This window comes from Pomacea canaliculata, linkage group LG1, assembly GCF_003073045.1.
Source record: "Pomacea canaliculata isolate SZHN2017 linkage group LG1, ASM307304v1, whole genome shotgun sequence".
Lineage (NCBI taxonomy): Eukaryota > Metazoa > Mollusca > Gastropoda > Architaenioglossa > Ampullariidae > Pomacea > Pomacea canaliculata.
In genome coordinates, this window is record NC_037590.1 from 12,088,929 (window position 1) to 12,104,451 (window position 15,523).

At 39.3% G+C, this 15,523-nt stretch overlaps 2 protein-coding genes across 2 annotated transcripts in view; both read left to right on the plus strand.

Moving 5' to 3' along the window:
* The window catches only part of LOC112559955 (ADAM 17-like protease), a 130,702-nt gene that overhangs the window by 15,838 nt on the left and 99,341 nt on the right, over window positions 1-15,523 (plus strand). The gene's annotated exons all lie outside the window — the stretch shown is intronic.
* On the plus strand, window positions 3,938-15,028 carry LOC112559105 (ADAM 17-like protease). Its single transcript, XM_025230038.1, has 12 exons — window positions 3,938-4,161; window positions 6,513-6,604; window positions 7,518-7,639; window positions 7,835-7,983; window positions 8,328-8,429; window positions 8,684-8,746; window positions 9,758-9,855; window positions 12,345-12,466; window positions 12,577-12,658; window positions 13,547-13,635; window positions 13,913-13,951; window positions 14,192-15,028. Exons 2-12 carry the CDS (start codon window positions 6,574-6,576, stop codon window positions 14,288-14,290), a joined length of 996 nt encoding a protein of 331 aa, XP_025085823.1. The 5' UTR covers window positions 3,938-4,161; window positions 6,513-6,573; the 3' UTR covers window positions 14,291-15,028.

Below are 15,523 nucleotides of genomic sequence, written 5' to 3' on the forward strand. Positions count from 1 at the left end.
ACACGATCGTCCTTTCCGGAAGCCGGCTTGTTCTTGTCGAATGATGGAGTTTCCTGTAATGTTATGGGGCAGGTGTTGATACCTAAATCTTTGTCTTCGGTCATTTGAGGTAGCGCTGACGAGTTCAGGTGGTTTAGAATCAGTTTGGTTTGCTCTTCAGTGATGTATGTGCTATGTGCTCTTTTAACCGGGAGGTCCTGGTTGTGCCTTCGGTTACCTCGTAGGTTTCTTATGATCTGGTAGGTCATCTTAATGTCTTTCCGTCCAGCTGCTGCCTCGGATTCAGCTGAGAGCTGTTTTACATACTATCTCCTGTCTCTCCTTGAGGAGGACTTGATCTGTTTGTTTAGTTCCCTGCATTGGGCTGCAGTCCTCTCTTTCAGTTCGGGGGATTTCGCAATAAGGAGTTTCTTCTTTATCTATTTCCTTTCTTCGATCATATTCCATGTATGAGTAGATATCCATTTGGTTCTGGGGCTTTTCCTGTGGCCAATGCATTTGCTGCTTCTTTTGTGCCTTTGTAAAGGATATCGATGCTGTTTCGTTTTGGAGGATGCTAAAATCGTTTTGTAACGCAATACCGAAGGCCTTCTTGATTGCTGGGTTCCTGAGCTTGACCATGTCCAAACGCTGATTTCTTTTCTGTCCAATCTTTGCCTGTATCAAATCGAGTTTCAGCTTTGCGGCTAAGAGGTAGTGATGACTGCCAACGTCTGCTCGTCGCTTGACTTACGTAGTAAAACAGAAATTTGAAGACTGACTCTTCCAATACTCTTCCACAACTTTATTGACTTAAAAACATTTGACAGAGTCTTTCACTGTGTCATGGAACTTGTGACATGATTTTAAAATTCAACATTGGATGGGCCTATTTAAAGTCATAGAAGCGCCGTGAGAAAACTTAGTAAGCACTAAACAACCAACTAAGAGACTTATCATCTACATCGTGATCGTAACCGCGACAGTGGCAATAACTAGGCTAGAGCTTTTTGGTACTCGAGATCCAGGTTAATGAGGATGTTACTCCAAATTTCCAACTTTGAACTCTTGACAAGCGACTTTGTACAAAGTGCGGTCGCCACCTTCGTAGAGCACCCTAAACCTATCTATGCAAGAGTGACGCGAAGCTGGTCTGGTTCGACCACGTGACCCGGTATGACTATTTAATACCAACCGTCATTCAGGGTTCCTTGGAGAGTGGTCATAGAGAATCATCTTCAGCATCTATCAAAATTTTATAAACCTTAAAAAAGCATTTCGCAGAGTCTACAACGAAAAAGCTCCGGAATGTGATGTAAAAAATTCAACATCGAAGATGTCCTCATTCAAGTTATCGAAGGGCTGTATACTAGATCAACGAGCTCTAAACTGCTGAATAGCTGAATAGGAACTCAGTTTAATTCTGAAGTAGGCAAATCGGTGCTGTTTACCATCCTCTTGGAAAATAGCATGCTCTCTACGACAAGCGCACTTCCATTGCCATCGGTGGGAGGCTGATTTGCAACCTACCCTTTGCATCCAACATATACCTGTTAGCAGGTATTCACAAAGAACTCAAGATTTTACCTGTATACGCATATGCGTATATCAGTACTGATAAAAGCAAGTTGTGATCGTTGGCAACGACAAAGCAGGGATCTGCTTGAATGGGGCACAGCTTGAAGAGGTTAGCAGCTTCAAGTAAATGGGAGCAACCATCTGCAAGGACGGCAGCTCCACGACAAATATCCGTGGAACAGAAACAATGGTGATGGCTAAGATGGATAAAATATGGTATAACCATAACATCAGGGTTATAGAGGGAGCCTGAGGGACTTTGAATGTCATAAGAAAACACAAAAAAAAATGACATTTTGTCTCCAACCCATCCATTTGTATTATTAAGCTCAGGTAAATTATTCCATGCCTACATGCAAAAGTAACAGACACCTGAAATAGTTTGTGCCATCTGCTGTACAGCTGTTCAACCTCAGATGAAATGTCAATGTGTGCGTGCGTGTATGTGCGTGTGTGTGTGTGTGTGAGTGAGAGTGGGAGAGAGAGAGAGAGAGATGTTGTAGGTGTGCACACGAATATCCTTGATGTAAGTTTGTTTTATATATATAATTGTCAATTGCCTATTTTTTCATCAGCTAATATTTTTTAATGTCACCATGTTTTATTTAGCATTTAGTTTATTTAGCAACGAACTTTATTTCTTATTTCTAGTTCTGACTTTTACTTTGTGACTAGAGCACCTTCGCATGTTCAAATTGCCCGCTGGGACAAATAAAGTTGGTCATTGTCATTGTCATAGTCATTGTCATTGTGTGCTATCCTTAATGACAGATGCCAGACTGACTGGCTGGCTGGGCCAAGGTGGGGGAAAAACTGGCTAGTAAACAAAAAGTAGTAGATTAATCGGTTCACGAAGGAGCTGCTCAGCGCCTTTCAAGACAGTGCCAAGTGGCGAACATGACAGCCATTGCGTCTGACGTGGTCTCCCAAATGGATGGTACTTGAGGATAAGTTTAACTGGTGGTCAGATAGTATCAAAGAGATGAACGAAGAAATGAAAACGTAACCAAACGTTAGAGATTAAATATTATTAATGCCAGACTAAGTCTGATGTCAGTTTAATTTGTTTTGCCTGTTTATTTCTGTTTGTATTTTGTCTGCAGAAGTTCTGAGCACCAGAAATATTGTGACTGCTCGAACTAGAATAGTGTATAAAGACTTTTAAGAAGTCCGACTTTTTCAAATATCGGCACCTGTCGTTGTGGGGACTACATGAATACACGCGGCACCTGACAGGGCTTGCCACTCTTGCTTATTTTGGATGATAGTAGGCAGATCATGTAAAGGAGGAACGGTCTAGTCTTTGACGATCTTACGGCAGTTCTTTTTTGGCCACTGCGGTGCCTTGAGGGATAGTGATGCCGGAGCATTTGAAAGGATTTGCGGTGTGAGAAACCAGAGAAGTTAAGTTATGCATTAAAATCGACAAATACTCGACAGAAGAAGACAAGAAGAAGTGAGCAGCAATGATTCTTGCTAACTGCATGTTTCAGAAGTGATAAAGAGGAAATTCCATGCGGCAATGGAGTCGTTGATATTAGAGAAGAATGCGATGCAGGCGCAGACGGTCTGGAGGGCAAAGACAAATGCTGCAGCAGCATCTGCCTGCTCAGAGAAAACGCTCGCTGCAGGCAAGTTGGTTTGTGAAGTGTCTTGCAATTCCCCATTTCCAAAACACCCGATATCTGTACCAGCATCCTTGATCTTTTTATGAAAGCAAGATAATAAAAGTACGAGTGCAAAATGTAATATGCAGTATAGTTCTTCATGTTTTTCTTGACGTTTCTAGTGATTTCAACAGTCAGTGTTGCCGAAACTGCACTACTGCTCCAGCGGGAACCGAATGTAAAAGAGACCCCGACAATCCGTGTTTAGAAAGTGAAATGTGCGAGTATCCTTTTATTTGTTATTTTTTGTTTGTTGCTTCGTAAGTCAAGTAGGAGCAATGTTTGATTATTAAGGACGAATGAGTTTTATTTAACAAGTAAATCATGAAAATAATATTATTACGAAGCATTGACATTGTGTGTGAGACAGTTTACTTTTTTTCTTTATAGAGGTACACGTCAGTCTATTTAACAGATGTTATACCATATGTAGGCCTTTCATCAATGGAAATGGAAGTTTGATAGGTAGTGGAGGTGTTACGCAGGATGTTGTGCGAGAAGATATTGAACAGCACCGGTGGAAGCGAGATCCTTGACGCACGCCTACTGTAGTGCAAAAGTGACCTAGTAAGTGCTGTTCAACATCATCTTGAAGAACATTCTGCAAGAAACTCTCCATGACCCTTTAAACGGTTGTAGACCTACAAATAGATCTCATAGTAAGTAGTAACAATGACATTACCAACAGACTAACGCACGAAAGGTATGTTTTGTGGTGACCAGACAGCAAAAAGATATAAATAAAAAATATATAATTAGTATGAAGATTTCACAGAAACCTGTTGTCAATTATAAATCTCTCTCCATATATAGCATTATGACAAAGAGCTTGGGTAAACTACTTTCTTCTTTTAAGACCTTAACCGCTGATCAGTGGCTTCACATTTCGTTGTCCTCCTTCTGTCCCTGTAGCCAATGGCGCCGCTTGCCAAGACAAGTATGTAAAAACTAGGCATTAGTTGTGTTATATATATATAGACATACAAAACAGTTGGGGATTAGTATCAATTCCACCTGGTCTAGATCTCGCTGTACACCCGTATCCAGCATGCTGATCTCCATACGTTTCTCAGCTAAGTCCCACAATGTCACTATTTTGTCCAATTATACGCTCTAACTTCCACGCATAAATACAACGAAGTGGAAGATTTTACAAACAACTAGACAAAGTTGTGAAGGCAGTACTGAAAAAAAACGTCATCGTTGCACTCGGCCTTCTGAAATTCAAAGATACACCCAGACAACTACCAGCAAAGGACTGGAAGGGGAACAAGGTCAGGAATATGCACAAAACCAGCGACTTAGCATACCTTACACCCACATAAGAAATCGGCAACGGCCAAGTGGCACTCACCAGACGGATATGTTCATAATCAAATCGACTTTATCCTGCTGCTGAGACGCTTGAAATCCAGCATCAACAAGGCCAAGATAAGGACATATCCAGGCGCTGATTTAGGTAGCGACCACGGTCTTGTTCTAATGAATGTGAAATCGAAGCTGAAAGCGAAACGACTATCAATCACCTTCCGAATTCGCTTTGATTTGGAGAAACTGCAAACGTTGCAGACGTATTCAAGACCGTAGTTGCAGGTGAAAGACCTAAGTTGGGGGGGAGATGAGCAGCACGGAACCTGATGGAATGTTATGTAGACAACCTCACTGGGAACATCAAAAGGGAGATGCTCTCAACAGCCCAGGAGACTTAAGGGCGAACAAGAAACAACCATGGGTCTCGAATTTCATAAATCTGTGTGACCAAAGCGGGGCCTTGAATAGAAAAAAGAAAAACCCAAGGCAGATACCAAATACAAAGAAGTCAACTATGCCATGAAGAAGGAATGAAGGCAACTGGAAGAACTGGATCAGGAGAAAAATGCCGGTACATAGAGGATGGAATTGAAGTGGGTAACAAAAGGCCTACCAACTACTACGAATCATCTTACTAAGAAAGATCTCACAAGACCTCAGTCATCGACAATAGCACTGGCACCTTCTCAAGAAAGCAATGCTGTACTCAACCGATGGAGTGAGTACTGCAAGGACCTGTACAACTTTCATCTGAAGACCAACGCAAACATCTTTTAAAGCAGCCAGACTATAAACAATGAGCCTGCAGTCCTACGGGAAGAGTTGTAAGGTGCTGTACACAGTTTCAAGGGGGAAAGTCGCCAGGCACTGGTGACGTGCCATCTGAGCTATTAATGCAGTGTAGGTAAGAAAATAGAAAGGCCAAAGGGACTGGTAACGTAAGGAATGACCCACAGAATGGACCAAGTAACTAGTCATACTCCTTGCAAAGTAAAAGGAAACAGCAAACAGTGATAGAAGCAAGGTCATGTTTAGTCATGTGATGCAATGTTAACATGGAAGTTACTGTTCAAGTCACCGAAGTGCTATATACTAATTAAACGAGTTCAGCACTGCTCAATAACAAAATAGGAGCTTACTTTTGCACCACAATAGGCGTACGTCAAGAACGTCTCCTGTCACCGAAGCTGCTTAATATCTTCTTGGGGAACATCATGATTGAAACGCTCCACGACCACATGATTCCAAATCCATTGCTGGAAGGGCGATCTACAACCTCTGCTTTGCAGGTAAAGAACTGTTAGCAGGCACAAATAAAACAATTTCAAGACCTCATCAACAGACTGACAGACAGTTCGAACGAATATGGAATGGAGAGCAAAGTTATGATCATTGGCTTGGGCAAAGCAAAAATCTATATGAACAGGGGACAACACTAAGAAGCAAGCATTTTTAGGTACTTGTGACTTACCCTCTCCAAGAACGCCAGCACTACACCAGATATCCGCATCAGGATCGCAGCAGCAACATCAATAATGGCTAAGCTGAATAGGATCTATCTAAGGTTCACTACAAAGTTCAGTATGTAGAAATCGCTGGTAGTGCCGATCCTGCTCTACGGATGTGACACAGGAATTTTGCTTGCCGAAACGTAAAGGAGAAATCTACTTTCAACAGCCAAGCGACGGGAAAAAGATGGGAATGTGACCCGGCACGAAAACTTGCAGAAGGATCATATCAGACCTCACATCGAGTCAAGCATAGTGAAAAGAGTAACGAACAAGCAAATAATGACAGTGAGCAGCAAACACTAGAGAGAAAGAGCGTGGAAGAAAGGACGAAGTTAAGGTGACTTATTATCAAATAAATAAAATAGAAGGTCATTGTGATCTTTCATGTGAATTGATTTATGTGCATACAAAACGGTTTATCCCAGGAGTCAGCAACTTGATCATTTTGATTTTTTTCTTGTGTCAGTCGTGTGTGTTTTCGAGGCAAGTGTCTTTCTGCATGTGAAGTGCTTCAAGAAGAGACCGGGATGACCTACGAACCGTGCCAGTGCCAAAATGGTGAGGCTGTAAAATTGTGCAAACAAGTGGCTTTTGCCACTCACTGATGGATTACTATTGCGATCTAAATTATACTATTGTTCCATTAAAATGGAATTGTTTAGCATTTAGTTTGTAACAGAGTGGTAGCGGTTGCATGATGATAGTAGTAAACGTGCTACCACACACTCAAGCAGATGTAGGAAGAAAGCTGGCAGATGTATTTTGCTGAAGTGGTCTGAACGAAATACCACAGCTGCACTCCTCTACAGTAGGTTACAGGGTGGAGTCGTGGGCGGAAGCTGTCTTTCCTTTGTTCTGTAGTGTCGCTACTGATCATGTCTCCAGCACGTCTCGTGTCAGCTCCGCCTTTATGTACACCTCGCAGGGCTAAACTTCTCGTGATTCTCATGTAGGTCCACTTTAGTCAGCACCTTTAATTGTAGTCAATCATCACAGAGCACACTTGCTGGTGCTGCATTGCATCTTCTGCCTATAGTAACTATAATTCACCGCAGGGTAATCGCCAACTACTCTTTACATTTTTCTTTGCGGAAGGAATGAGTTTTCTAGAAAATAGCTTAGCTTTTTTTTATATCATTTTATAGGGCTGAGTAATGTTTAGTGAATAATCTGTCAATTGGTACAAGAATATCAAAGCATTTTGTAAATATATTCCATGAGGCTATTGTAATAATAATAGAATCTCCGATATTTACCAAAGGAATAATATGAATAATGACAGTTCACAATAAAACTAAAGGGACATAACCTAGCACGAATAACAGTAAAATATAAATCGGAATAACCCGCTAATAAATCATTGAATATACATCTATGGCGTTCTCAGATGATGGAATTTTACCCTTAAAGGACAGGTGGCGCACCTGCCAACAATTTTTTTACTTCTTGTGTTGTCTGTCATTTCACACAGATACTTCTGCCTGCAAAAGCTGCTGTAAGAGGGTCATGTACTTCGAAAGAAACGATGAATGTTTCCCAACCAATACGTCGCTTGGCTTTCGAGAACCCTGCTACAAAGGTGTATGCAATGAAGTGAGTGTAAAGAGTTTATAGTAAGGAAAATTCTTTTACTTCTTTAATGACTTCAGTTGGACTGATGATGTATATATATAATTCTGAATATCAATCAAGGGTCGGAAGCCTGAGATCTCGTTTAAACTAAAAGTCGCGTGTAAAGGTCGCAACATATTCGCGGTTCTGCTGGTGTAGTTTCCATTCTATCTGCAGCAAGGAGAGTGCGTGCCAGAGAAGGATGTTCCCTGCGGCAATGGCATCGTTGATGAAAGAGAGGAATGCGACGTGGGAAAGAGCGTCGTGAAAAACCAAGATAAATGCTGTAACGGAACTTGTCATCTCAGAGAATCTGCGCAATGCAGGTAAACTGGGTTTTTAAATTTCACTACGTGCTGACATTTTGATCATATCAGATGATATTTAAGCTTTTTTTTCGATCAACGCTAGTATTTCAGTAGTTTCTAGCTCTCTTGGACCAGTAACTGAAAAATCTATGCTGGTCACCCAGTGGTGCCTGGTAGCACGTATCAGTAAATGCGAAAGATATTAGAAGAAATGAAAGGTTTGGCTTCAGTTATTTGCATACCAGTGAACAGTGACGTTAACCACTATGGCATGCGACCCTTGCGTTTTGTACTTTTTGAAAAGAAAAAAAAAAGAAGAATCATAAACAGGACATCTGAAAGTAATAATTCTGTGTTTACAGCGATTTCAACAAACCGTGCTGTAAAGACTGCAGAATCGTACCAAAAGGAGCTGTTTGTGAGGATAACTTTGAACTTCCCTGTATGGAGAGCGCAAAATGCGAGTATCCTTTTGATGTTCAATCAAATGAATAATCTATGATGCGTAACGCATCTCGCTTTCCACCTCAAATGCCTATGTTATAGTACTAGTAACATATATTTATCTGATTTATTTGTCTGCTTGATTTTCTCTGTACACTGATCCTTACGACTGAGCAGTGGCTTAATGTCAGCAAAACGTATATTTGCAGTTATTTCTGATTGCATTTTCGTCTGTGTTTGATTTTCTGCAAATCATTCCTTGACGGTTGATGAGTGGTGTTTCCACTGATTGTCCGTCTGCTGTGACAAAAGAGAATGGAATAGCCTGCCGTGGCCAGTATGTCATATGTTTGGTTCTAATATTTTGCATCTATAACTCTTATCTCATTAAGGGTTCTTTTTAAAAATAATTTTAATGTTTTGATTAAGTTTGATATAAATGTAATTAATGTTTGAAATTAGAGAAGGAGTCAAAACCTGACTTCTGCAACGTCATTGGCATGAAAATGACATTTTATTGTCATAAAGGGATGACACATCATGAGACTATTCAATAGAAGACGGCTTGATGCAAGTACCCGAGGTGCTATACAGCACCATGCTGTACTCCACAGTAAAACCTCTTTTCAAACTATTGCTGGCGGTGCTAAAGCTGCCCTCTGTCGTTTGTACTGCTCAACTTTATCTTGGAGAACATTATGCAAGAAACCTTCCATGATTTTCTTTACTTGTTGTAAACACATTATTGAGTTTGCGCTTTTCAGTCTAACCGACCACATGATAGGCATTAACAACGCTCTTCTAGACCTTACTCACAGACCGACAAATGAGTTACGTGTTTGGATGGAAATCACCAATAGCAAGAACAAAGACTAATCAGTACTAATAAAATTGCACAGCAAATCAGACTTCTTCCTGGACCATAATCAGCGGAGGTCAGTTGCAGCAATTACGTGGGAGCCATCAAAGATAGCAACTACACTGGAAAAATCCAGCAAAAAAAAAATTGAAACAGTGACATTAGTAATGACCAGGCTTTGGCATGTCATGAACTTTCTTCGAAGCATTGACTATTCCATTCCGCTCTGTGAGTGCGAAACATTAGGCAAAGAAGTAAGGATTCAGATATTGAGACGGTAAGATATGTCAGTCCTAATTGCTCACATTTTCACTGGAACGAAAGCCAAAAAAAAAAAGAAACAAAAAAACCAACTAAACAAAAAAACAACAAAAAATACCAACAAAAATTTATATTCGAACTAAAACGTAAAACAGAAGAGAAGATGAAATGCAAATATACACAAAATTCCAAGTGAGCAAAAATATGATTTTTTTCTTTTTATTTCAGAGGCCAGTGTATTAACGGCAGATGTATTACCACATACTGTAAGGAGCTTGGAGAGAAGGATAATCGGCGCTACAGAGCCTGCATGTGTGATCATGACGGTGAGATTTTTAAACTGCCTTAACAATTAATTTTGTTAACACCGAGCTCGCCTCCTGGCATCGCATGGCCTACACAGGGATACGTGCTCTTCTTCTTCTTCTTCTTCTTCTTCTTTCATCATCAATTTCATTCAATTCATTCTTCATCAATCATCATTCATTCATTCTTTCATCATCATTCTTCATCATCATCATCATCAATCATCAATCATCAATCATCATCATCATCATCAATCTAGCGCCTTTTCCAACTGTTCTAATGTAAGATAATGATGATGGTTGCCAGTTGCTGTCTATCTTACATAAGTGTACTGTTAAAAGTTTACTTTTCACATTCTACACTATGATGTTCATGATGTTGGAGGCTGTTGTTCATTGTTCCCTTGCAATAATAAGCTGAGGCCTATCTCAATGAAATTCTGATTTTGAGATCTCTCTTTCTTTCTCTCTCTCTCACACACACACACCAAAATATTCCTCTTGCAGGAGAAGGTAAACTTGAGGATTGAAGAAAATCATAATGTGGATATTCTAAGAGACATGTTGGTCCCATACCCTGTAGTGAAGCAAACTTCCCTTAGTTGACTCAGCACGCGGGAACAGGTACCTCACTCTATACATGGTAGGTGGAAGGTAAGGCATCAAGGGAGAGGACATAGGCACCACCCTTACTTAATGCTGGCCCCAAGAAAAGTAAGGTCTTTATCACCTTACTCCCTAACGACATGAAAAGGTCAGAGGACTACCTTTACCTTTACTAACAACTGTGCCGTAGAACAGTTAGATAATGTTATGATGAAGGTGACCACAGCTTTGATATGGGTAAAAACAATAACATAAACTGTCCAATACATTAAAAGAGCTTCCTAATGAGTAACTGTAATTGTTCGTACTATGCAAAATACTTCTTAAGGAGCTGAGACTGAACTGTGCTTGGTCGTCTAAATCTTTCTCTCTCTATATATATCTTACATCATAATCTTGTCAGAATATTCATTTTGGTTTATTTATGTCAATAAGAGTTCTACAGCTTTTGTGAATTTGATGTACATTATAAAAAAGACGGTTTAACGTCTGGGTTTGATCATACTTCAGTCACAAGAAACATTTTGGCTGCCACCCATTCATTTGTATTAAGCTCAGGTAAACGTTACTCCATGCCAACATGTAAAAGTAACAGACACTTGAAATCATTTGTGCCATCTTCGGTCCAGCTGCTCAACCTCAGATGAAGTGTCAGTGGTGTGTGTGTGATGCTGTAGGTGCTCAAATGATTATTCTTGATGCAAGTTTGTTGTTTGTTTTATAGTATATATATATAAAGTCATCATGAACGGAAAGCTGGAATATGCGGATTCCAAAGATTTCAAAAACTGAATGTTGCAGGACAAAAAACAGAATATTACTTCTATGGCTGAAGCTAGTTTATAGCACATGTCAAAAGAAAAAAAAAAGAACGAGAACAACTACAAAGATGAAACTTTCTTCTTCATAAGAAAATGGCTAATAAAATTGCGCCTCAAGTTCTTTCTTTCATTTATGAATCTGTGATAATATTAGTGAAAAGGACCTGAAGTTATGACTGCATGCCATGAAAACGTCCTTAAATGATCCTTATAACAGGTTTCCATCTCCTTAAATGATCCTCAGAAGGTACTTATTTTCAGTGTGGTCAGTCCCGTATGAGCCCTACGTAAAGAATGGAGACTAGCATTGCCAATACTAAAGTAATACTCATTAACAATAGGAGAGCAGAGATATTTATGAACGGGATATGGGAAGTACATCTCGAAGAGGTAAGCAGTTTTAAGTACTTGGGAGCTACCTTCTCCAAAGACAGCAACCTCCCGAGAAGTATCTGCTTCATGATCTCGACAGCAGCAGCGGCGATGGCTAGGCTCGACAGGATCTGGCGAAGTCGTAATATTAGGTTTACTACGAAGTATAGTCTATACAAAGCCCATGTAGAAGCTGATACTGACGACGGATATGAAACGGAATCAATGATACGAAAATGATAATCCAGGCATTCTTTAGGAGGCTGTTCCTGATCTCGTACAGAGAACATAAAACCGATGACTTTGTACGAAACCCGTTACATTATAAATCTCAGTGGGTGTGTCCATGTAGCTCGCAACGATACCTTCTCAGAGTCTGTCCTTTAATGTACAATGGAGGGTGTTCAGCGTGCGGTGGCCAAGGCAAGAACGTGAACGAGGGACTGGTCGTCCTGTGCAGGATCTGCTCGCTGTGGCCCAAAATACGCGTAAGTGGAGGACTTTGTCAGCTGCCGTGTATATCCAGACGCTCGCTCCAGCAACTGGTACGAGTCAAGGGATGAAAGACTGAGGACTGTAGGGAAAATGTTTGGCAACAATGCAAAGCTCAGATGGCATTCCCCCATGTTACCTACATTAGTTAGCTAATGTTAGTCTCGCGTATCGTGTTTCTCGGCCAGCTCATGCAGCACTCATTCTGTCTGTTACCAGCTTCTGCAGCCTGCAAGCGCTGCTGTCTGGAGGTCTTTGACAACGATACAAATGGTCCGTGTTTCCCTACGACCGAAACACTTAGACCTGGACAACTCTGCTACAACGGTGACTGCGATAAAGTGAGTCGTGCAAAGTGATTTTGTGTTGATTAATGATTTCAATCTACGAAGATTGCCTTAAAAGAGCGTGAGATCGGAATCATTATTATGATTTTTTTTGTTGCTTTCAGAAAGGAGAGTGTATTCCATCGGAAGGTTTTTTTACTGTCCGGCTATTCAAGTTCTTCAACAATTTGGATTTTGACACTCTTGGTACACGCCAGATTTTCTTCTTCGAAAATGTGAAAAACCTTCTATTGATATTTTTTTCAAATAATAGAAATTTTTTGTTCAGTGTTTTAATTCTAAGTTTACTGTAAGACTTATGAAAAGGAGTCATTAGACACTCAAATACTAGTATGCTCTATTTTCCTGCTGTAATCTCCTCCTGCAATGTCTCACTCACGTGCCTGTTACAGCTGTCTGACCATGGACCTGTATTTTTTCTGCAAGGCCAAAACTGATGTGGTTTTGTTTGTGATACACTACAGTAAGATTCAATCAGACCAATTTCAGTTTCATTCTCCACAATAAAGCAATAGTTTTAGGGACACGAAATATTTTCTAGAGCTTTAATGCATTAAATTATAATTATAAAAGAATAAAATATTTTTAAATGTACCTTGAGACCCCAAAACATCTAAATTATGCGATGAATGAAAATACTCGCTTTTGATTTTACTTCTGTTTCTGCGAGAGATGATTAGATGCTGACAAAAAGTTTAGGAGAAAGGCTGAAAAAATAAAAAGAGCATTTTTTCTAAACTCAGGTAGCTTTGAGTTGTCGATTGAGCAGTAGGAAAGAAGAAAATGAAGAGTCAAAACAGGAAGAAAAAGCCTCTCCTGTCGCTGGCCACCAGTTGCTACGAACGTGTCAGACATTGTACACGTATATCTTTTTGTTGCTTTTTCTTTAACGAAAAAAAACTTTCCTCGCTATTATCGTCATGCTGTTACCTTGGGACTAATTAAAATCAGTTTTATTTCTGAAGACGTAGACTGTATATTTTTAAATGATAGTTTACATAGTAGAACTTCCTAGTTTAAAATTAATCTTGGATTGAAACTTTAAGAAGTAAATATTTGTGAATCTTTTCAAAGCGGAGACCATGAAGACTAACCTCGTCATGACTGTCGTGTTTCTGACAGCACTGTTCTGGATCCCAATCAGCTGCTGCATTTCCTGCATGGTAAGTTCTGATCCTATAAACATTCCAGCTTGTCTCACATCCAACAAATATAACAACATACTCGTAGTTGAGTTTCTTAGGCTTAGTTTTTCCTTTCACTGTCTTTTTTTATACAAAAACCATCAGCCATATTCTATTTTTCTCGTCTTATATATATATAATTTTATTTTTATGCACACCACAACATTTCTTATATTAAGGTGTGTATCTTAATACGCTCATAATAATCTTTATATTATCAATTTGGACTCATTGTGTTGTATGATCTTTTGCACAGGACAGGAAAAACAAAAAACCCGCACCTAAGAAACCGATGGTAATTGCGAAAATCTTAGTTTCCTATTACCTTTTTGCTGGTCTTTGCGATGAATAAAAGAAGTATTACTAAAGACTCCCTAACGTCAATGTTAGAACTGTATAATACAACAGTAAATGGAAGATACAATTAGAGCAAGACCATTTATCTTCCCGCTTTTAATGATTATTTCAATCTTTTCTTTAAACGTCTTCGTCTTCTGTAGCATGTATGAGGCAGGTAATATTTTGTTCTTTTAAGGCACGCAAAAAACCACCCACTAAAAAAATGTCTTCGTCCGTGGATGCCAAGTCTTATGAAATGAGGAATGTGAATCCGGCAGGATCTTCAGTCGATTAGGCAGGATCTTCAGTCGATCCGTCCGCACAACCGTAAGGTCCAACGCCTGCCAAACGCCAATGAAGGGATTTGGACAAGAATAAAATAAGTCCATCAGTACTGTAAGAAACAGTATTAACACGAAATATTTCAAAGTCTGTCCTAACACCGACAGACTAAATAAGACCTAAAATATATTTTGTCTTATCGGATCAAAGACTATTACTTTTAAAATATCACTAGCACACACCGAAGAATATAACATTTCTTAAATTACATATTTAAGACTTGTTTCTATAACTTAACACTATTTTAAAGAAGCAAATTAAATCCAATGCTTTTAAACAAGCCGCTAGGAAACATGTACTGACAAGGCTGAAAGTATACATCGAGTTTATCTAAAAAAAAATTTAGTTAAAAAGTTTAAAATTGTTTTTGTGCACAGCGTTTCTATGAAATGGATTATCTAAATAGATTTAATGCCTTTCTTTTTATTAGTATTAGCTCGTTTCAGTTTGACTTGGTTCCTTGGACTGTATTTAAAAACAATTCTAGGTAGTGTTCGTACACATGGCGCTGGACACTGAACTATTTAAAAGTCAGAAGTATATCTATATCTATATATTCCCACAGACAGATAAGAAAACTACATTTTCAATAGCTTCAATAGCTCATTGTAATATATTTGAAATTCGTTATTTAGTAGTTAAGACGGATTTAAAATATTTCTTTATTCAGAAAAGGAAATAAAACATTTTTAAAGGAAACGCAAATATCAATATTTTTGTGTGTGGAAAAATGATCATCCTGCTAATAGTTAAGCGCAGTAACGGACAAAGGAAGATTTTTTTGACATTTTCTGACGTTGACATCTTGTAAAGTAAGTAAACTCAAACTGAGACATGAGCTGACGACACTCATTACTGAAATGAGCAGTTAATGAAACACTGACGTTGAAATAAAATATAGCTTGCAAAAGAATTCAGTAGCTTCCTGTTGGTTTTATGTCTGAGCAGACAGAGATAGGTGCCTCAGTAACATGTCCAAACCACCTTGCATGTATAGTCATGCATAAGGACCGACATTTGCAGTCATCAACCGTCCACGATAAGAAGAAACGAGTTTGTTTGCCCAAAGTCTACATTTAGTATTAGTACGAAACTAAAACTCACAGCTCTGATGTTCCTTCACTAGATGACGTCATCTTTGGGACGTTTCTATTGATCACACGATGATGTATGTATATTTCCCAAA

What these genes read in the sequence shown, in the direction of transcription:
- LOC112559105 (XM_025230038.1), top strand. Translation starts at nt 6,574, where the DNA reads ATGACCTACGAACCGTGCCAGTGCCAAAATG. An exon ending in ACAACGGTGACTGCGATAAA is followed by an intron (nt 12,467 to 12,576) that starts GTGAGTCGTGCA and finishes TGTTGCTTTCAG; the next exon opens with AAAGGAGAGTGTATTCCATC. An exon ending in GCTGCTGCATTTCCTGCATG is followed by an intron (nt 13,636 to 13,912) that starts GTAAGTTCTGAT and finishes TCTTTTGCACAG; the next exon opens with GACAGGAAAAACAAAAAACC.